General features: G+C 49.0%; 1 protein-coding gene across 1 annotated transcript in view; it reads right to left on the bottom strand.

Annotated features, from left to right (window-relative positions):
• Positions 1-1,013, bottom strand: part of LOC128685709 (protein FosB) — a 60,444-nt gene extending 59,431 nt beyond the window's left edge. The window contains exon 1 of the mRNA XM_070088066.1: positions 869-1,013. Within this exon, the coding sequence (XP_069944167.1) occupies positions 869-998 (130 nt within the window). The 5' untranslated portion in view covers positions 999-1,013. The remainder of the gene's footprint in view (positions 1-868) is intronic.
• Between the last annotated feature and the right edge of the window lie 20,651 nt (positions 1,014-21,664).

The following is a 21,664-nucleotide window of genomic DNA, read 5'->3' as shown; positions in this document are numbered from 1 at the left end:
TTCGGCAAGAAGAGCGTTGGTATTTAAGCCCAAATAGTAAGTTTTACCTATTCGGCATATTATATATATATATATATATATATATATATATATATATATATATATATATATATATATATATTTGTCGTGCCGAATAGGCAGAACTTGCGATCTTGGCTTAAATAGCAACGCTCATCTTGCCATATAGGACAAGTGAAAATTTGTGTATGCAATAATTTCGCCAAAATCATTCTTAACCTAACAAAAAAAAAACATATTTCACTGTGTTTGTTTAGTATTAAATTATTGTAAACAAATCTAAAATATATTTAGTTGGGTTAGGCTAAAATAAATTGTTCTTGTTATAATAAGGTTAGGTAAGTTCTGTAAGATTCTTTTGGAGCAAAATTAAAAATTTTTACATTAACATTAATGAAAAAAATATATCTTTAAACATATAAGAGAAAATTTTAGAAAGAACTTAATTTTAAATGAGTTCTTGCTAATTGACCAGTTTTACATATTCGGCACGACATATTATATATATATATATATATATATATATATATATATATATATATATATATATATATATATATATATATATATATATATAATTATATTATATATTATAAGGTCTAACAATGATGATGATCAGTGGAGGTAGCGAGTGCTACAACCGTTGACAATTTTCAAGTTATACGTATATAAGGAAAGATAATTAAAGGTGGGATACTACATACATAGTTCTGCTTGTGTAGCCTCAACTAGGTAGCAGGTAAAAAATGTAGATATACAGCCTATAACCCGTTCAAACCTTCGACTAAGCAAGGTACACAAGCTTGGAAAGTTTAAAACAATCAGAAGATATATACTCCAGTTAACTCACAGAGGCCAATATTCCAAAATACACCAACCCTAAGTTTCCAGCCGATCAGAAGATGCATTCTCAAGTCAGCGGAGCTGAAAGTTGGAAATTTATCAATTGTCACCTCACAGTCTAAAATCAATATAAACATTACTATACATTTTTAAATAGTTTGACGCCGATCATAAGACATTATCCAATTATTGCTAAGAAACCAACTTAGTCAAACTGATAAATTAAAACTTGCACGACTCAAAAATCAGTGTGAAAATTCCTATCGAGAAAAATACGCCGACGTAAAATTTTGAAGGCGACCAGAAGAGACATTAAACAGTTATTGTAAGAACTCAATACCAAGTTTAATATGTGGATAAACTGAAAAATTTGTACCTATACTAATTAAACCAAAAGATATTCCTTTCATAAAATCCATCAGCCATTAAACACCGAAGTCATTCAGAAGATTTAATTCACAGAAAATAATACATTTAAAAACTTGATTAATATCCACTCCAAAAACAATTTGAATTTTTTCCTAAGTAGAATATCAATGTTGAAAGAACAGGTTTTATCAAGTTAACACTTAGTATGTGACCGAGCTGCGGGCGCCATTAACATCTGAAGCCGCTACAGTGACACGTTAAGGCGCCATTAACATCTGAAGCCGCTACAGTGACACGTTAAGGCGCCATTAACATCTGAAGCCGCTACAGTGACACGTTAAGGCGCCATTAACATCTGAAGCCGCTACAGTGACACGCTAAGGCGCCATTAACATCTGAAGCCGCTACAGTGACACGCTAAGGCGCCATTAACATCTGAAGCCGCTACAGTGACACGTTAAGGCGCCATTAACATCTGAAGCCGCTACAGTGACACGTTAAGGCGCCATTAACATCTGAAGCCGCTACAGTGACACGCTAAGGCGCCATTAACATCTGAAGCCGCTACAGTGACACGCTAAGGCGCCATTAACATCTGAAGCCGCTACAGTGACACGCTAAGGCGCCATTAACATCTGAAGCCGCTACAGTGACACGTTAAGGCGCCATTAACATCTGAAGCCGCTACAGTGACACGTTAAGGCGCCATTAACATCTGAAGCCGCTACAGTGACACGCTAAGGCGCCATTAACATCTGAAGCCGCTACAGTGACACGCTAAGGCGCCATTAACATCTGAAGCCGCTACAGTGACACGTTAAGGCGCCATTAACATCTGAAGCCGCTACAGTGACACGTTAAGGCGCCATTAACATCTGAAGCCGCTACAGTGACACGCTAAGGCGCCATTAACATCTGAAGCCGCTACAGTGACACGCTAAGGCGCCATTAACATCTGAAGCCGCTACAGTGACACGCTAAGGCGCCATTAACATCTGAAGCCGCTACAGTGACACGTTAAGGCGCCATTAACATCTGAAGCCGCTACAGTGACACGTTAAGGCGCCATTAACATCTGAAGCCGCTACAGTGACACGCTAAGGCGCCATTAACATCTGAAGCCGCTACAGTGACACGCTAAGGCGCCATTAACATCTGAAGCCGCTACAGTGACACGTTAAGGCGCCATTAACATCTGAAGCCGCTACAGTGAAACGTTAAGGCGCCATTAACATCTGAAGCCGCTACAGTGACACGTTAAGGCGCCATTAACATCTGAAGCCGCTACAGTGACACGCTAAGGCGCCATTAACATCTGAAGCCGCTACAGTGACACGCTAAGGCGCCATTAACATCTGAAGCCGCTACAGTGACACGCTAAGGCGCCATTAACATCTGAAGCCGCTACAGTGACACGTTAAGGCGCCATTAACATCTGAAGCCGCTACAGTGACACGTTAAGGCGCCATTAACATCTGAAGCCGCTACAGTGACACGTTAAGGTGCCATTAACATCTGAAGCCGCTACAGTGACACGTTAAGGCGCCATTAACATCTGAAGCCGCTACAGTGACACGCTAAGGCGCCATTAACATCTGAAGCCGCTACAGTGACACGTTAAGGCGCCATTAACATCTGAAGCCGCTACAGTGACACACTAAGGCGCCATTAACATCTGAAGCCGCTACAGTGACACGTTAAGGCGCCATTAACATCTGAAGCCGCTACAGTGACACGTTAAGGCGCCATTAACATCTGAAGCCGCTACAGTGACACGTTAAGGCGCCATTAACATCTGAAGCCGCTACAGTGACACGCTAAGGCGCCATTAACATCTGAAGCCGCTACAGTGACACGCTAAGGCGCCATTAACATCTGAAGCCGCTACAGTGACACGTTAAGGCGCCATTAACATCTGAAGCCGCTACAGTGACACGTTAAGGCGCCATTAACATCTGAAGCCGCTACAGTGACACGCTAAGGCGCCATTAACATCTGAAGCCGCTACAGTGACACGCTAAGGCGCCATTAACATCTGAAGCCGCTACAGTGACACGTTAAGGCGCCATTAACATCTGAAGCCGCTACAGTGACACGTTAAGGCGCCATTAACATCTGAAGCCGCTACAGTGACACGTTAAGGCGCCATTAACATCTGAAGCCGCTACAGTGACACGTTAAGGCGCCATTAACATCTGAAGCCGCTACAGTGACACGTTAAGGCGCCATTAACATCTGAAGCCGCTACAGTGACACGTTAAGGCGCCATTAACATCTGAAGCCGCTACAGTGACACGTTAAGGCGCCATTAACATCTGAAGCCGCTACAGTGACACGTTAAGGTATAAATCAAAATCTTGGAGGAGAAGAGGAAAGATCACTGATGTATCATCAACTCTACAAAAATATTAAAAAAATAAAATAAAATAAAAAAAAAAGCGACAAAAAACTGCGAGTTCAGTATTAGTGTTTCCTCTCCTGTTACATTCTTTTGTAAATTCTCTAAACCCTGTAAGGAAAAACAACTATTTTTTTTTAGAAACTGGAATTCACATGTGTTATGAGTTGGCAGGGATGGACAGCTGAGGCGCTGAAGTATATTATTACAAAGTGGCACGTACCCAGTACCACAACAATCTCAACCTTCCTTTAAGATATATCAGCACTGGACACTAAATTAGTATTATTACATTCATGGGGAGCACTAAACGCATAAGGGTTATACAACGCTGAGGGGACTGGAAGGTATTCAGATTATTCAAGGAATTGGATCAACAGCCGATTGGACGGGGCGTTCACAAAATCAATTTTTATTTTCTCAATTTCTCAATAAATTAACATTGGCACCAATAGTCTTACACAGCCCAATATCAATCTAAAATTGATCTAAGATGCAGCAGTTTTAAGGATTAGAGCCAATTAGAAGATACATTTTCCAGTCATGGCATGGAAAACAATTTGATTAATAAAGTTAGCAAATTAAACTTATACAACTCAAAATATATTAAGCACATCACTAAAAGTTTGAAGCCGATGAAAAGATGCATTTTTCTGGTATTCCTCAGAATCCAACGAGATTTACATCTATACAGCATAAACTTCTGGGTACCATCCTGTCCATACGATGTATCAGGTATTACGGCACAGGACTCAATACCTCACTCTTCAAGGTCCCACCTTGAAGGGTGAGGTATTGAGCAACTTATCTGGAGGCGACTGGAAGGGGCTGGGGTTGGTGTGGTGTGTGCAGGGGGATAGCTACTGTATATCTGATTTGGCAATTATTTTTCTGAGTCAAGATTGTCATGTCGTTTGCTAATGTTAAACATTTGCATTAAACCACCTGTCTTGCAAGACTTAATAAAATCAGGTCCTGATTTTTTTTTTCAATTTACTAGCTACAAATTTACTTTCAATACCCGACGCTCATGTGCTGTTGAAAATTTGCTGTAAATTTCTTGCCTAAAATATTGTTATTTTCACCAAGAATGGAAGCAGCTTCAACATTGTTATTTTCACCAAGAATGGAAGCAGCTTCAACATTGTTATTTTCACCAAGAATGGAAGCAGCTTCAACATTGTTATTTTCACCAAGAATGGAAGCAGCTTCAACATTGTTATTTTCACCAAGAATGGAAGCAGCTTCAACATTGCTCCCTGTGGCACGCCGTTTATTTTATCTATTGTTTTTGTGCCCCGTGGAAAATTTCTCATATAAATTCTCAAAATCCCCCAGCGAGGGTTTATGTAGAGTATTTAGTAAATATTTCAATATTATAGCTACATGTTAAAGAAGTAAACTTTCTTGTCCGGGGGAGAAAGTTAACTTAAGTGTAAATACCACCGGGGAATTTAAATTTTAATAGGAAGGCTTAAACAACACTGCCTTTGGGAGCATTATTAATTAAGACGAGATATATTAGGGTCATGGATGGGCTGGGAAGTGGACAGGTATCGGTCATTACCATTATCCCTCTCCCCGTACCATCAAAAATATCCAGACTCCTGAACGATCAAAGACAGAAGCAGCCAACAGAAGTATTCACCCAACGTAAAAGTGAGATTCGTGTGTGTGCGCAAGTACACGGTCTGTGAAGGTGTTCTGGTCTGTGAGTACACCAGTTAGCATTAATCAACTTAGTTATTCACCTGGATCATGAGCAGTTGGGTTACAAGTGGGGTATTTACCTCTCAGACATGAAGGATATCAACGTCGTCTTTAATACCTTAAAAGATCATACTGTCTGTAGACCTACATAAACTAGGAGTTATTAACTTGTCTTTGGGATACAAACCCATCAAGCGAAGTTCCCTGACGCTGGTATGAGACTCTTCATTCAAGGAATTGGACCTGATGTTTCCTTAAGAACATAAAGAAGGAACACTGCAGGAGGCCTACTGGCCCATGCGGGGCAGGTCCATGTCATCCCCCGGCTTAGACCAATGGCCCACCCAGTCAGGTCACCTCCACTTAAGGCACACAGCATCTGACCCAGTAGCACCAGCCAGTCAGGTCCAACTCACACCCATTCGTGTATTTATCTAACCTATTTTAAAAAACTACACGTCTTAGCTTCTATGACGGTACTCGGGAGTTTGTTCCACTCATCCACAACTCTATTACCAAACCAGTACTTTCCTATATCCTTCCTGAATCTGAAATTTTCCAGCTTAAAATCATTGCTGCGAGTCCTGTCTATGCTAGATATTTTTAGCAAGCTATTTCCATCTCCTTTATTCATTCCTGGTTTCCATTTATATACTTCAATCATATCTTCCCTAATTCTACGCCTTTCTAGAGTGCAGATTCAGGGCCCTCAGCTTGTCCTCATAGGGAAGATTTCTGATACATGGGATCAACTTTGTCATCCTCCTCTGTACGTTTTCCAGTGCACTTACATCCATTCTGTAATACAGTGACCAGAACTGTGCAGCATAACCTAAATGAGGCCTAACCAAAGATATATAGAGTTGAAGAACAACCTGAGGACTCCTATTATATATGCTTCTCGATATGAAGCCAAGGATTCTGTTAGCTTTATTGCGAACACTAATGCACTGTTGTCTTGGTTTCAGATTACTGCTAACCAGAACTCCTAAATCCTTTTCGCAATCAGTAATATTAAGATCTACATTATTTAGTTTGTATTTGGCATGGTTATTATCCTTTCCAACATTTAGAACTTTGCATTTGTCTATATTAAACTGCATCTGCCACTTCTTCGACCATTGCGTCAGTCTATTCAAATCATCCTGGAGTGCTCTAATGTCCTCATTATAATGAATTGGACGGCCTATTTTGGTGTCATCAGCAAATTTGCTTATGTCGCTATTTATTCCCTCGTCTATGTCGTTTATGTAAATTGTGAACAAGGGACACAACACTGACCACTGTGGAACACCGCTTGTGACGTTCCCTCATTCTGATTTCACCCCATTTATGCAAACTCTCTGCTGCCTATCTGTCAACCATGTCTCCACCCAGGATTTTTTTTTCCTATTCCGTGTGCCTTAAGTTTCCTCAATAACCTCTGATGTGGAACTCTGTCGAAAGCCTTACTGAAGTTCTGCTGCTGCTGCTGCTGCTGCAGCAGCAGAAGCAGCAACAGCAGAAGCAGCAACAGCAGAAGCAGCAAAAGCAGAAGCAGCAGCAGCAGCAGAAGTAGCAGCCGCCGCCGCCGCCGCCGCAGCAGCCGCCGCCGCCGCAGCAGCCGCTGTCATCGCCCTTAGCCAGGGTCCGTGGAGTGACGCTGGTCCTATTAGTCCTTGTTCAATTTTTATCCAGAAAGAATACCTTTGATGAAGCCATGGGCCAAGCTCGTCTGGTGTTTGCTTGGTCAACCAGGTTATTCTTGGTGGCTCGTAGCTCCACATATCTAACAGCCTGGTTGATCTGGCACCTGGTGAAGATACTTGTCCAGTTTCAATGCTGAAGGAGGACTTCGTAAGGGCCAGATTATCACGTCAATCTGCGAAGGCAGTTACTATCTAATAACTGAAAAGTTCTCCCAAGTTTTCACATACCCGAATAATGACAGCGGTGGTGAGTGGTGACTAGTAATGAGTAGTAGTTATGTTAGTGTTGGTGCAGGAAGAAGTACGTTGTGATCCTACTGTTGGTAGCAGTGTTGCTGCTCTTGGCTTGGTCGGGTTTATCAAATTTAAAGCCTATCAACTAAACGGCCATTCCATCATTAATGATAATTTAATCACTAATATAGGTATTAAAGTAACAGTGTGTATATACTGAGGTATACACACTGCTGCTCAGGAGAAAGACAAAACTCTTCAATATATATATATGTCGTGCCGAATATGTAAAACTGGTCGGTTAGCAAGAACTCATTTAAAATTAAGTCCTTTCTAAAATTTTCTCTTATACGTTTAATTTTGCACCAAAAGAATCTTAGAAAACTTACCTAACCTTATTATAAAAAGATCAATTTATTTTAGCCTAACCCAACTAAATATATTTTAGATATTTTTACAATAATTTAATACTAAACAAACAGTGAAATATATTTTTTTCATTAGGTTAAGAATGATTTTGGCGAAATTATTGCATACACAAATTTTCGCTTGTCCTATATGGCAAGATGAACGTTGCTAGATAAGATTTCGTTCGGATTTTTAACCCCGGAGGGTTAGCCACCCAGGATAACCCAAGAAAGTCAGTGCGTCATCGAGGACTGTCTAACTTATTTCCATTGGGGTCCTTAATCTTGTCCCCCAGGATGCGACCCACACCAGTCGACTAACACCCAGGTACCTATTTGCTGCTAGGTGAACAGGACAACCGGTGTAAGGAAACGTGTCGAAATGTTTCCACCCGCCGGGAATCGAACCCGGGCCCTCCGTGTGTGAAGCGGGAGCTTTAGCCACCGGGCCACTATTTAAGCCAAGATCACAAGTTCTGCCTATTCGGCACGACATATATAATATATATATATATATATATATATATATATATATATATATATATATATATATATATACACTGGTGGAGTTAGGGCTTGTGTAGGTAGTGTTTATATATGCATTACCCAACGTCAATTTCTGAAAGTTACCTGTATACGGTATTTTTATTTTAGGTTACATAAATCTATAAAACTTATAACCACAAATAAAGAATTAAAAAAAAAATTACCACAATTCATCAAGCAACGATGTGTCGTAGCATAATAGGGAAACATTCAAATCTGCACGCGTAACATTCTTGCTGAGAAATGAGCCGGCATTTTAGTGATGCTAGTGTAGTGGTAGTAGAGTTGTGAGGGTAGGTACAACGACCACTGTAGTGCAGCGGATGTTACTAAGCAGTATACGTTAATCTTAATCTGAAGCGACACTTGTACTTCTGCTCGTGTTTGTACTTTAAATGATCTTGTCTCAAAAAAAAAAAAAACTAAATTAGATTACAAGACCATTACCAAGTAAATTAAATAATAAAATTTATCCCATCCACATCCCACGGCAATGCAAAATTCTAACCCCCTTTCTTTCCATCCCCCTCCATGCACTCCACGCGCCTAGAATCTAGATGAGTTCCTAAGACGTCACAAATCCGGGTGAAGGTAAAACAGAAGAACGCGCTGCTTACCTTGTCTGGTCTTGCGACACTCAAGGTTCTAGGATACTACTGTGTGGTGATTATTTTAAATGAGTGAAAACCTGCTGTCATGTCTCCTAATATAATATTTACTTTTTTTATGGGGGAGACCGGAAGAGCCGACGGCCTCGGTCAAGTAAATGAAATCATCAATCAGCACGATCCTAGCAAAGAATATATTTTTTTTTTCAATTTCTCCTGAAAAATAAATTAATACCACTCATGTGGTTGTGTACACCAGATTTCAGATCACAAAATTTGTTTTGCCTTTGTAATAGTGAAGGTGATGCATTGATGTTAAATCATAACCCTCACTGTGGGAAAGTTGTGAATTATAGTCCCCGGGATGTGGCAAATCTTGGCTCGCCACAAGACATTGAAGTTGCTGCGATCACCAAACCTTAAGCACTTATCTAACACCACATCGTGACCCCTCCGTCAGTACTGACGGAGGGGTCACTAATACCAAGAGAATCTTAAAAAAAAAAAAAATCTACGGATCTTGCGAATCCGCAACAGCAACTTGCTCTAGGTATGAAGACTTAAATCTATAACTCCTTCCCCAACCTTGTTCCCCCCATCCCCTTCATTTCATATGATTGTAGGTATACTACCACATTCTTTTTCAAATCCTCGTAGAGACTTCAAGAGCCGTACCCTCCTTCCTACTGGCTCTACCGCCGAAATTATTGTTCCCACTGTGTCGAGTCGACACTTGCATAACAACTGTCTTCTAGAATTACCAGAAGTATCATTAAGCAAAGCTCACAAAGCTCCTTACAAACACAGCCGGCGCCTACACCATACCATGTGCAAGATGTAGCCAAGTCTATGTTGATGAATCAGGTAATGACTTCCCAACTAGAATCTCTAAATACAATATTCCAATAACTTAGTAATCGTTACTGAGGCTGTGTGTAAACTAGAGACAAATCTGACCCTCTCATAGACAGCAACAGAGCTCGTTACAATCATAAATTACAGGAAAAGGAGCAATTGTCTGGAAGCAACTGCTTTACAAGCCAACGAATCCACTTGTCATTCAAAGTTGCGCCTCCATTTACCAACTACACATTTCATCTACTGTAAATACTACATGTATCATCTATTTCAGTTACAAACCAGAGTAATGCTCGTGATGTTCCATCTTCCATCTCAAATACACAAATAAACCGCACATAGGAAATGAAACTTTGCAAACTTTAAATACGTACATCATATTCAGCTGTAAGGGCATTCAATAAGAATTAGGTTAATTATTGTTTACAGATAAAGCCTTTTGTTTAAGGACGTGAGACTTTTCAGGCAGCTACTTGACAAAGTACTCGTGTCTAAGTCATCAGTTATCTGAACTGATGAAGCTCTCGGCAGAGTAAAATGTCACAATAAAAGTTTCTTCTTTATTCAGCATATCCAGTAATGAGCAGAGGCAGGATAACTTTTAAAGTGAAGTGAACGGTTGACAAATTTGGTAAATCAGCTGTGGTTGGACACTCCCGGGACTGTTTCAGCGTCTCAGATCACTACCACCTTTCCCCACACCTTCCCTTCAAGGGTGTGCCTTGATGATTAACCCTTAAAGGTCTCTCGATCACCAGAATTAGAGCTACCCTCCCTGGATCAAACCTGTCTACCTCCCATTCCTCAGGCGCTGTATGACCCCTACGAATTAAATTAGAGAAGAACCTGCCAAGACTGGTCACCTGGGCCAGCCGTAGTGTTACTCTGTTGTTATCTACATGAAGTTAACAGTGTTAAGCCCTCTCCTCCCACCCCCACCTTCCCTCTCCCACCCCCACCTTCCCTCTCCCACCCCCACCGTCCCTCTCCTCCCACCCCCACCTTCCCTCTCCTCCCACCCCCACCTTGCCACTCCTCCCACCCCACCTTGCCTCTCCTCCCACCCCACCTTGCCTCTCCTCCCACCCCCACCTTGCCTCTCCTCCCACCCCACCTTGCCTCTCCTCCCACCCCCACCTGGCCTCTCCTCCCACCCCCACCTTGCCTCTCCTCCCACCCCCACCTTGCCTCTCCTCCCACCCCACCACGCCTCTCCTCCCACCCCCACCTTGCCTCTCCTCCCACCCCCACCTTGCCTCTCCTCCCACCCCACCTTCCCTCTCCTCTCACCCCCACCTTCCCTCTCCTCCCACCCCCACCTTGCCTCTCCTCCCACCCCCACCTTGCCTCTCCTCCCACCCCCACCTTGCCTCTCCTCCCACCCCCACCTTGCCTCTCCTCCCACCCCCACCTTCCCTCTCCTCCCACCCCCACCTTCCCTCTCCTCCCACCCCCACCTTGCCTCTCCTCCCACCCCCACCTTCCCTCTCCTCCCACCCCCACCTTGCCTCTCCTCCCACCCCTCTCCTCCCACCCCCACCTTGCCTCCTCCCACCTTGCCTCTCCTCCCACCCCCACCTTGCCTCTCCTCCCACCCCCACCTTGCCTCTCCTCCCACCCCACCTTCCCTCTCCTCCCACCCCCACCTTCCCTCCCCTCCCACCCCCACCTTCCCTCTCCTCCCACCCCCACCTTGCCTCTCCTCCCACCCCCACCTTCCCTCTCCTCCCACCCCCACCTTCCCTCTCCTCCCACCCCACCTTTCCTATCCTTCCACCCCACCTTGCCTCTCCTAACACCCCAACCTTGCCTCTCCTCCCACCCCCACCTTGCCTCTCCTCCCACCCCCACCTTGCCTCTCCTCCCACCCCCACCATCCTTCTCCTCCCATCCCCATCTTCCCTCTCCTCCCACCCCACCTTCCCTCTCCTCCCACCCCACCTCCCCTCTCCTCCCACCCCCACCTTCCCTCTCCTCCCACCCCCACCTCCCCTCTCCTCCCACCCCACCTTCCCTCTCCTCCCACCCCACCTTCCCTCTCCTCCCACGTTCCCTCTCCTCCCACCCCCACCTTCCCTCACCTCCCACCCCACCATCCCTTGTCTCCCACCCCCACCTTCCCTCTCCTCCCACCCCACCTTCCCTCCTCCCACGTTCCCTCTCCTCCCACCCCCACCATCCTTCTCCTCCCATCCCCACCTTCCCTCTCATTCCCCACCTTCCCTCTCATCCCACCCCACCTTCCCTCTCATCCCACCCCCACCTTCCCTGTCCTCCCACCCCCACCATCCCTGTCCTCCCACCCCCACCATCCCTGTCCTCCCACCCCCACCAGCCCTTTCCTCCCACCCCACCTTCCCTCTCCTCCCACGTTCCCTCTCCTCCCACCCCCACTTTCCCTCTCCTCCCACCCCCACCATCCCTCTCCTCCCACCCCCACCATCCCTCTCCTCCCACCCCACCTCCCCTCTCTTCCCACCCCACCTCCCCTCTCCTCCCACCCCCACCTTCCCTCTCCTCCCACCCCCACCTTCCCTCTCCTCCCACCCCCACCATCCCTCTCCTCCCACCCCACCTTCCCTCGCCTCCCACCCCCACCATCCCTCTCCTCCCACCCCACCTTCCTTCGCCTCCCACCCCCACCTTCCCTCTCCTCCCACCCCACCTTCCCTCTCCTCCCACCCCCACCTTCCCTCTCCTCCCACCCCCACCTTCCCTCTCCTCCCACCCCCACCTTCCCTCTCCTCCCACCCCCACCTTCCCTCTCCTCCCACCGCCACCTTCCCTCTCCTCCCACCCCCACCATCCCTCTCCTCCCACCCCCACCATCCCTCTCCTCCCACCCCCACCATCCCTCTCCTCCCACCCCCACCTTCCCTCTCCTCCCACCCCCACCTTCCCTCTCCTCCCACGTTCCCTCTCCTCGCACCCCCACGTTCCCTCTCCTCCCACCCCCACCATCCCTCTCCTCCCACCCCCACCTTCCCTCTCCTCCCACCCCCACCTTCCCTCTCCTCCAACCCCACCATCCCTCACCTTCCACCCCCACGTTCCCTCTCCTCCCACCCCCCCATCCCTCTCCTCTCACCCCACCTTCCCTCTCCTCCCCCCCCCACCGTCCCTGTCCTCCCACCCCCACCTTCATACTCCTCCCATCCCACCTTCCCTGTCCACCCACCCCCACCTTCATACTCCTCCCATCCCACCTTCCCTCTCCTCCCACCCATCCCTTCCCTCTCCTCCCATCCCACCTTCCCTCTCCTCCCACCCATCCCTTCCCTCTCCTCCCACCCATACCTTCCCTCTCCTCCCACCCCCACCGACCCTCTCCTCCCACCCCCACCATCCCTCTCCTACCACTCCCTCCTTTCTTCTCCATTCCAACCCCCTTCTTACCTCTCCTCCCACCCCCACCTCCCCTCTCCTCCCACCCCACCTTCCCTATTCTCCCACCCCACTTTCCCTCTCCTCTCCCACCCCTCGCCCTCCCTTTCCTCCCATCCTCACCTCCCCTCTTCTCCCACCCCACCTTCCCTCTCCTCTCCCACCCCTCGCCTTCCCTCTCCTCTCCCGCCCCTCGCCTTCCCTCTCCTCTCAACCCCCTCGCCTTGCCTCTCCTCTCCCACCCCCACAATCCCTCTCCTCTGCCCCACCTTCAGTCTCCTCTCCCGCCATCCATCTCCTCTCGCCCCCCACCATCAGTCTCCTCTCCCCCCCCCCACCTCTCCACTCCACCTTCCATCCTAGAAGGTAAACAGGATTCTGCACCTGGACATGATTTTGCCAGCGATGATTTGCCGCCTCTTACTTCCTTCCAGAGATGCTGCTGCCTTGTGTATCATTAACCCAGCTACTACCTGTGCAAGCAGCAGGTTGTAGTGACCCAAACCAGCAGGTTGTAGTGACCCAAACCAGCAAGTTGTAATGACCCAAACCAGCAGGTTGTAGTGACCCAAACCAGCAGGTTGTAGTGACCCAAACCAGCAGGTTGTAGTGACCCAAACCAGCAAGTTGTAATGACCCAAACCAGCAGGTTGTAGTGACCCAAACCAGCAGGTTGTAGTGACCCAAACCAGCAAGTTGTAATGACCCAAACCAGCAGGTTGTAGTGACCCAAACCAGCAGGTTGTAGTGACCCAAACCAGTAAGTTGTAATGACCCAAACCAGCAGGTTGTAGTGACCCAAACCAGCAGGTTGTAGTGACCCAAACCAGCAAGTTGTAGTGACCCAAACCAGCAAGTTGTAGTGACTACAGCGGGCGACGAGGTCCACCACCACACCGTGCTACAGCGGGCGACGAGGTCCACCACCACACCGTGCTACAGCGGGCGACGAGGTCCACCACCACACCGTGCTACAGCGGGCGACCTGGTCCACCACCACACCGTGCTACAGCGGGCGACGAGGTCCACCACCACACCGTGCTACAGCGGGCGACGAGGTCCACCACCACACCGTGCTACAGCGGGCGACGAGGTCCACCACCACACCGTGCTACAGCGGGCGACGAGGTCCACCACCACACCGTGCTACAGCGGGCGACGAGGTCCACCACCACACCGTGCTACAGCGGGCGACCTGGTCCACCACCACACCGTGCTACAGCGGGCGACGAGGTCCACCACCACACCGTGCTACAGCGGGCGACGAGGTCCACCACCACACCGTGCTACAGCGGGCGACGTGGTCCACCACCACACCGTGCTACAGCGGGCGACGAGGTCCACCACCACACCGTGCTACAGCGGGCGACGAGGTCCACCACCACACCGTGCTACAGCGGGCGACGAGGTCCACAACCACACCGTGCTACATCGGGCGACGAGGTCCACCACCACACCGTGCTACAGCGGGCGACGTGGTCCACCACCACACCGTGCTACAGCGGGCGACGAGGTCCACCACCACACCGTGCTACAGCGGGCGACGAGGTCCACCACCACACCGTGCTACAGCAGGCGACGAGGTCCACCACCACACCGTGCTACAGCGGGCGACGAGGTCCACCACCACACCGTGCTACAGCGGGCGACGTGGTCCACCACCACACCGTGCTACAGCGGGCGACGAGGTCCACCACCACACCGTGCTACAGCGGGCGACGAGGTCCACCACCACACCGTGCTACAGCGGGCGACGAGGTCCACCACCACACCGTGCTACAGCGGGCGACGAGGTCCACCACCACACCGTGCTACAGCGAGCGACGAGGTCCACCACCACACCGTGCTACAGCGGGCGACCTGGTCCACCACCACACCGTGCTACAGCGGGCGACGAGGTCCACCACCACACCGTGCTACAGCGGGCGACCTGGTCCACCACCACACCGTGCCACAGCGGGCGACGAGGTCCACCACCACACCGTGCTACAGGGGGCGACGTGGTTCACCACCACACCGTGCTACAGCGGACGACGAGGTCCACCACCACACCGTGCTACAGCGGGCGACGTGGTCCACCACCACACCGTGCTACAGCGGGCGATGTAGTCCACCACCACACCGTGCTACAGCGGGCGACGTGGTCCACCACCACACCGAGCTACAGCGGGCGACGAGGTCCACCACCACACCGTGCTACAGCGGGCGACGAGGTCCACCACCACACCGTGCCACAGCGGGCGACGTGGTCCACCACCACACCGTGCTACAGCGAGCGACGAGGTCCACCACCACACCGTGCTACAGCGGGCGACGTGGTCCACCACCACACCGTGCTACAGCGGGCGACGAGGTCCACCACCACACCGTGCCACAGCGGGCGACGAGGTCCACCACCACACCGTGCTACAGCGGGCGACGTGGTCCACCACCACACCGTGCTACAGCGGGCGACGTGGTCCACCACCACACCGAGCTACAGCGGGCGACGAGGTCCACCACCACACCGTGCTACAGCGGGCGACGAGGTCCACCACCACACCGTGCCACAGCGGGCGACGTGGTCCACCACAACACCGTGCTACAGCGAGCGACGAGGTCCACCACCACACCGTGCTACAGCGGGCGACCTGGTCCACCACCACACCGTGCTACAGCGGGCGACGAGGTCCACCACCACACCGTGCTACAGGGGGCGACGTGGTTCACCACCACACCGTGCTACAGCGGACGACGAGGTCCACCACCACACCGTGCTACAGCGGGCGACGAGGTCCACCACCACACCGTGCTACAGCGGGCGACGTGGTCCACCACCACACCGTGCTACAGCGGGCGACGAGGCCCACCACCACACCGTGCTACAGCGGGCGACGTGGTCCACCACCACACCGTGCTACAGCGGGCGACGAGGTCCACCACCACACCGTGCTACAGCGGGCGACGTGGTCCACCACCACACCGTGCTACAGCGGGCGACGAGGTCCACCACCACACCGTGCTACAGCGGGCGACGTGGTCCACCACCACACCGTGCTACAGCGGGCGACGAGGTCCACCACCACACCGTGCTACAGCGGGCGACGAGGTCCACCACCACACCGTGCTACAGCGGGCGACGAGGTCCACCACCACACCGTGCTACAGCGGGCGACGAGGTCCACCACCACACCGTGCTACAGCGGGCGACGTGGTCCACCACCACACCGTGCTACAGCGGGCGACATGGCCCACCACCACACCGTGCTACAGCGGGCGACGTGGTCCACCACACCGTGCTACGCCGGGCGACGTGGTCCACCACCACACCGTGCTACAGCGGGAGACGTGGTCCATCACCACCACACCGTGTTACAACAGGCGACGTGGTCCACCACCACACCGTGCTACAGCGGGCGACGAGGTCCACCACCACACCGTGCTACAGCGGGCGACGTGGTCCATCACCACACCGTGTTATAACAGGCGACGTGGTCTACCATCACACCGTGCTACAGCGGGCGACGAGGTCCACCACCACACCGTGCTACAGCGGGCGACGAGGTCCAGCACCACACCGTGCTACAGCGGGCGACGTGGTCCACCACCACACCCTGCTACAGCGGGCGACGTGGTCCACCATCACACCGTGCTACAGCGAGCGACGTGGTCCACCACCACACCGTGCTACTGCGGGCGACGAGGTCCACCACCACATCGTGCTACAGTGAGGGACGTGGTCCACCACCACACCGTGATACAGTAAGGGACGTGGTTCACCACCACACTGGCTACAGTGAGGGACGTGGTCCGCCACACCTTGCTACAGCGGGTAACGTGGTCCGCCACACCTTGCTACAAATACCACACCATGAGGAACGCTACAAATGTTGGCTTAACCCAGGCTTTTAACAGCTTGGCACCAACTTACTTTTTCCCAGTGGTGTACTGGTGGTACCTCAACACTACAGTGGTGTACTGGTGGTACCTCTACACTACAGTGGTGTACTGGTGGTACCTCAACACTACAGTGGTGTACTGGTGGTACCTCAACACTACAGTGGTGTACTGGTGGTACCTCAACACTACAGTGGTGTACTGGTGGTACCTCAACACTACAGTGGTGTACTGGTGGTACCTCAACACTACAGTGGTGTACTGGTGGTACCTCTACACTACAGTGGTGTACTGGTGGTACCTCAACACTACAGTGGTGTACTGGTGGTACCTCAACACTACAGTGGTGTACTGGTGGTACCTCAACACTACAGTGGTGTACTGGTGGTACCTCAACACTAGTGGTGTACTGGTGGTACCTCAACACTAGTGGTGTACTGATGGTCCCTCAACACTACAGTGGTGTACTGGTGGTACCTCAACACTACAGTGGTGTACTGATGGTACCTCAACACTACAGTGGTGTACTGGTGGTACCTCAACACTACAGTGGTGTACTGGTGGTACCTCAACACTACAGTGGTGTACTGGTGGTACCTCAACACTAGTGGTGTACTGGTGGTACCTCAACACTACAGTGGTGTACTGGTGGTACCTCAACACTACAGTGGTGTACTGGTGGTACCTCAACACTACAGTGGTGTACTGGTGGTACCTCAACACTACAGTGGTGTACTGGTGGTACCTCAACACTACAGTGGTGTACTGGTGGTACCTCAACACTACAGTGGTGTACTGGTGGTACCTCAACACTACAGTGGTGTACTGATGGTACCTCAACACTACAGTGGTGTACTGGTGGTACCTCAACACTACAGTGGTGTACTGGTGGTACCTCAACACTAGTGGTGTACTGATGGTACCTCAACACTACAGTGGTGTACTGGTGGTACCTCAACACTACAGTGGTGTACTGATGGTACCTCAACACTACAGTGGTGTACTGGTGGTACCTCAACACTACAGTGGTGTACTGGTGGTACCTCAACACTACAGTGGTGTACTGGTGGTACCTCAACACTAGTGGTGTACTGGTGGTACCTCAACACTACAGTGGTGTACTGGTGGTACCTCAACACTACAGTGGTGTACTGGTGGTACCTCAACACTACAGTGGTGTACTGGTGGTACCTCAACACTACAGTGGTGTACTGGTGGTACCTCAACACTACAGTGGTGTACTGGTGGTACCTCAACACTACAGTGGTGTACTGATGGTACCTCAACACTACAGTGGTGTACTGGTGGTACCTCAACACTACAGTGGTGTACTGGTGGTACCTCAACACTAGTGGTGTACTGGTGGTACCTCAACACTACAGTGGTGTACTGGTGGTACCTCAACACTACAGTGGTGTACTGGTGGTACCTCAACACTACAGTGGTGTACTGGTGGTACCTCAACACTACAGTGGTGTACTGGTGGTACCTCAACACTACAGTGGTGTACTGGTGGTACCTCAACACTACAGTGGTGTACTGGTGGTACCTCAACACTACAGTGGTGTACTGGTGGTACCTCAACACTACAGTGGTGTACTGGTGGTACCTCAACACTACAGTGGTGTACTGGTGGTACCTCAACACTACAGTGGTGTACTGGTGGTACCTCAACACTAGTGGTGTACTGGTGGTACCTCAACACTAGTGGTGTACTGGTGGTACCTCAACACTAGTGGTGTACTGGTGGTACCTCAACACTACAGTGGTGTACTGGTGGTACCTCAACACTACAGTGGTGTACTGGTGGTACCTCAACACTACAGTGGTGTACTGGTGGTACCTCAACACTACAGTGGTGTACTGGTGGTACCTCAACACTACAGTGGTGTACTGGTGGTACCTCAACACTACAGTGGTGTACTGATGGTACCTCAACACTACAGTGGTGTACTGGTGGTACCTCAACACTACAGTGGTGTACTGGTGGTACCTCAACACTACAGTGGTGTACTGATGGTACCTCAACACTACAGTGGTGTACTGGTGGTACCTCAACACTACAGTGGTGTACTGGTGGTACCTCAACACTACAGTGGTGTACTGGTGGTACCTCAACACTACAGTGGTGTACTGGTGGTACCTCAACACTACAGTGGTGTACTGGTGGTACCTCAACACTACAGTGGTGTACTGGTGGTACCTCAACACTACAGTGGTGTACTGGTAGTACCTCAACACTAGTGGTGTACTGGTGGTACCTCAACACTACAGTGGTGTACTGGTGGTACCTCAACACTAGTGGTGTACTGGTGGTACCTCAACACTAGTGGTGTACTGGTGGTACCTCAACACTACAGTGGTGTACTGGTGGTACCTCAACACTAGTGGTGTACTGGTGGTACCTCAACTCTACAGTGGTGTACTGGTGGTACCTCAACACTACAGTGGTGTACTGGTGGTACCTCAACACTACAGTGGTGTACTGGTGGTACCTCAACACTACAGTGGTGTACTGGTGGTACCTCAACACTACAGTGGTGTACTGGTGGTACCTCAACACTACAGTGGTGTACTGGTGGTACCTCAACACTACAGTGGTGTACTGGTGGTACCTCAACACTACAGTGGTGTACTGGTTGTACCTCAACACTAGTGGTGTACTGGTGGTACCTCAACACTAGTGGTGTACTGGTGGTACCTCAACACTACAGTGGTGTACTGGTGGTACCTCAACACTACAGTGGTGTACTGGTGGTACCTCAACACTAGTGGTGTACTGGTGGTACCTCAACACTAGTGGTGTACTGGTGGTACCTCAACACTAGTGGTGTACTGGTGGTACCTCAACACTAGTGGTGTACTGGTGGTACCTCAACCATTAAGTGCAGGTTGCACCGCTATCCACCGTATAATCATTATTAATAATAAGGTTTCTACATGTATAGATCATTCAGCATCTGGGGAATGGAGGTCATTAGGTTCCATGTAAAGGTAGCTTCAACTCCTTGGATTTAAAGCTCCTCACTAATATCAAGGCACTGCCTTCGAGTGAAAATTATTTTTTTTAATAAAACTATCATATGGCCTGCATGTTTATGTTGAATCTTGGCAGCGAGGCAACATAGTTCTTAATGTCAGAGGCTAAAACAGTTTGTTGTTGTGCCTTCGTAACTAAAAAATAAATAAATGAGGAGCAGAAGCCGACTTGTGTTAAAAGTCTAAACTTTGCAACGTCTTGCCCCTGCACAGGTAATATAATAATACTATGTGTCCTGGTAGGCAATATGTCAGTTCACTAAACGGCTGACAACTGTGGCGAAGCGGTAACCCGTAGTTGAACTGTAAATCTTTTAAAATGTTTTCATCATCAAGGACGCAGTGTTGTTCGACGCTGCTGCAGTTTGTCTTATATAAGGAGTCTGCATGCTGGTCCTAGACGTTGTCAAGAGCGAGGATGGAGCGCTAACACTCTTGAAAAAAAGATATGAGAGATTTCCTCTACAGGCAAAGGCTAATAAAGAGCTTATCAAACATCTCACTCTCAGGGGTGAGAAGAAATGGGTCAAGATAAAAAAAAACTGAATATCATACAGTAGAGATATTAGGTGTGCAAAAAAAAAAAAGCCATTGAGCGAACCCAAAATATTTTCTCACAGGCAAAATATAGGGCAAAAACCACATACAGTCTTTGGCACTTTCTTAAAAGAACATGGAACTTCCATTGATGACAAAGTAATAAGGGAAGTACTAGATCCTAATATGACTGTTCAGTACGCAGTTGGATTAAAATTATAAAATCGAAATAAATTTTCCCGAGATCAAAAACTGCCAACATTAGCAGAATTCATGTCACAGCCCTAGCCCCACTTGCCTGTAAAGAAGCCACTGACAGTATATACCCTCATCTACTCTGCCCATGTACTCATGGAGCTCTTTATTTATTCAAAATTGAAAATTATCAATAACTAATGGCTTAAAAACATCTTTTGGAAGCAGAACGTAGACACGGGAGTCATCCCAGTCATTAAAAACTACACATATAGCTTCCCTCCCTTCCACAAAGGTTGCAGAAAACTTAAAAAAAAAAAAGAGACTAGGCTGATGGCACTGACGTCCCACATTAGCAAAACGTTAAGCGTTTGAAGAACCAACATTCCTTAACAATCACAAATATACAACCTAGGGCAACAGATGGTTTATAGCGGGTCGCTCCTGCCTCTCGCAACTGCTGCACTATTACATGGTCTTGGGTGCAATGGACGACAAAACGCAGACGTATTGTCCTCAGACTTAGTAAAATCCTCTGAGCAGTGTGATTGTGATGCAGTAACACAAAAATGTGTGCGAAAGATATAACTGGAAAAGTGGGCAGAGGAATTTTTAATTTTCAAGAAAATCGGACGCAGTGATTAACATTCAATTAAGTAAAATCAAGAGGCTGCCAGTGAAAAGCTCTGTTCCTCGAGGCACAGTACTGGCCCCAATTCTCTTCTCATGTCAGACGGATACACATGTGCAGTCATAGCACAATCATTCTTGCAAACCATACTAGAAGTTGTGAGACTGGCATCAATCGAGGATATGAACTCTCCAAACTGACATGAAACATGTCTCCCACAGAAAACTACGATGTTCAAGGATATCTTCAGTTGCTTTACTGTGGATAACTTGAAAATTTATACTTGAAACTTTAGTATAACCATAAAAAAAAGAAAACCACTC

This window comes from Cherax quadricarinatus, chromosome 23, assembly GCF_038502225.1.
Source record: "Cherax quadricarinatus isolate ZL_2023a chromosome 23, ASM3850222v1, whole genome shotgun sequence".
NCBI lineage: Eukaryota > Metazoa > Arthropoda > Malacostraca > Decapoda > Parastacidae > Cherax > Cherax quadricarinatus.
This window is presented reverse-complemented; position numbering and strand designations above follow the sequence as displayed.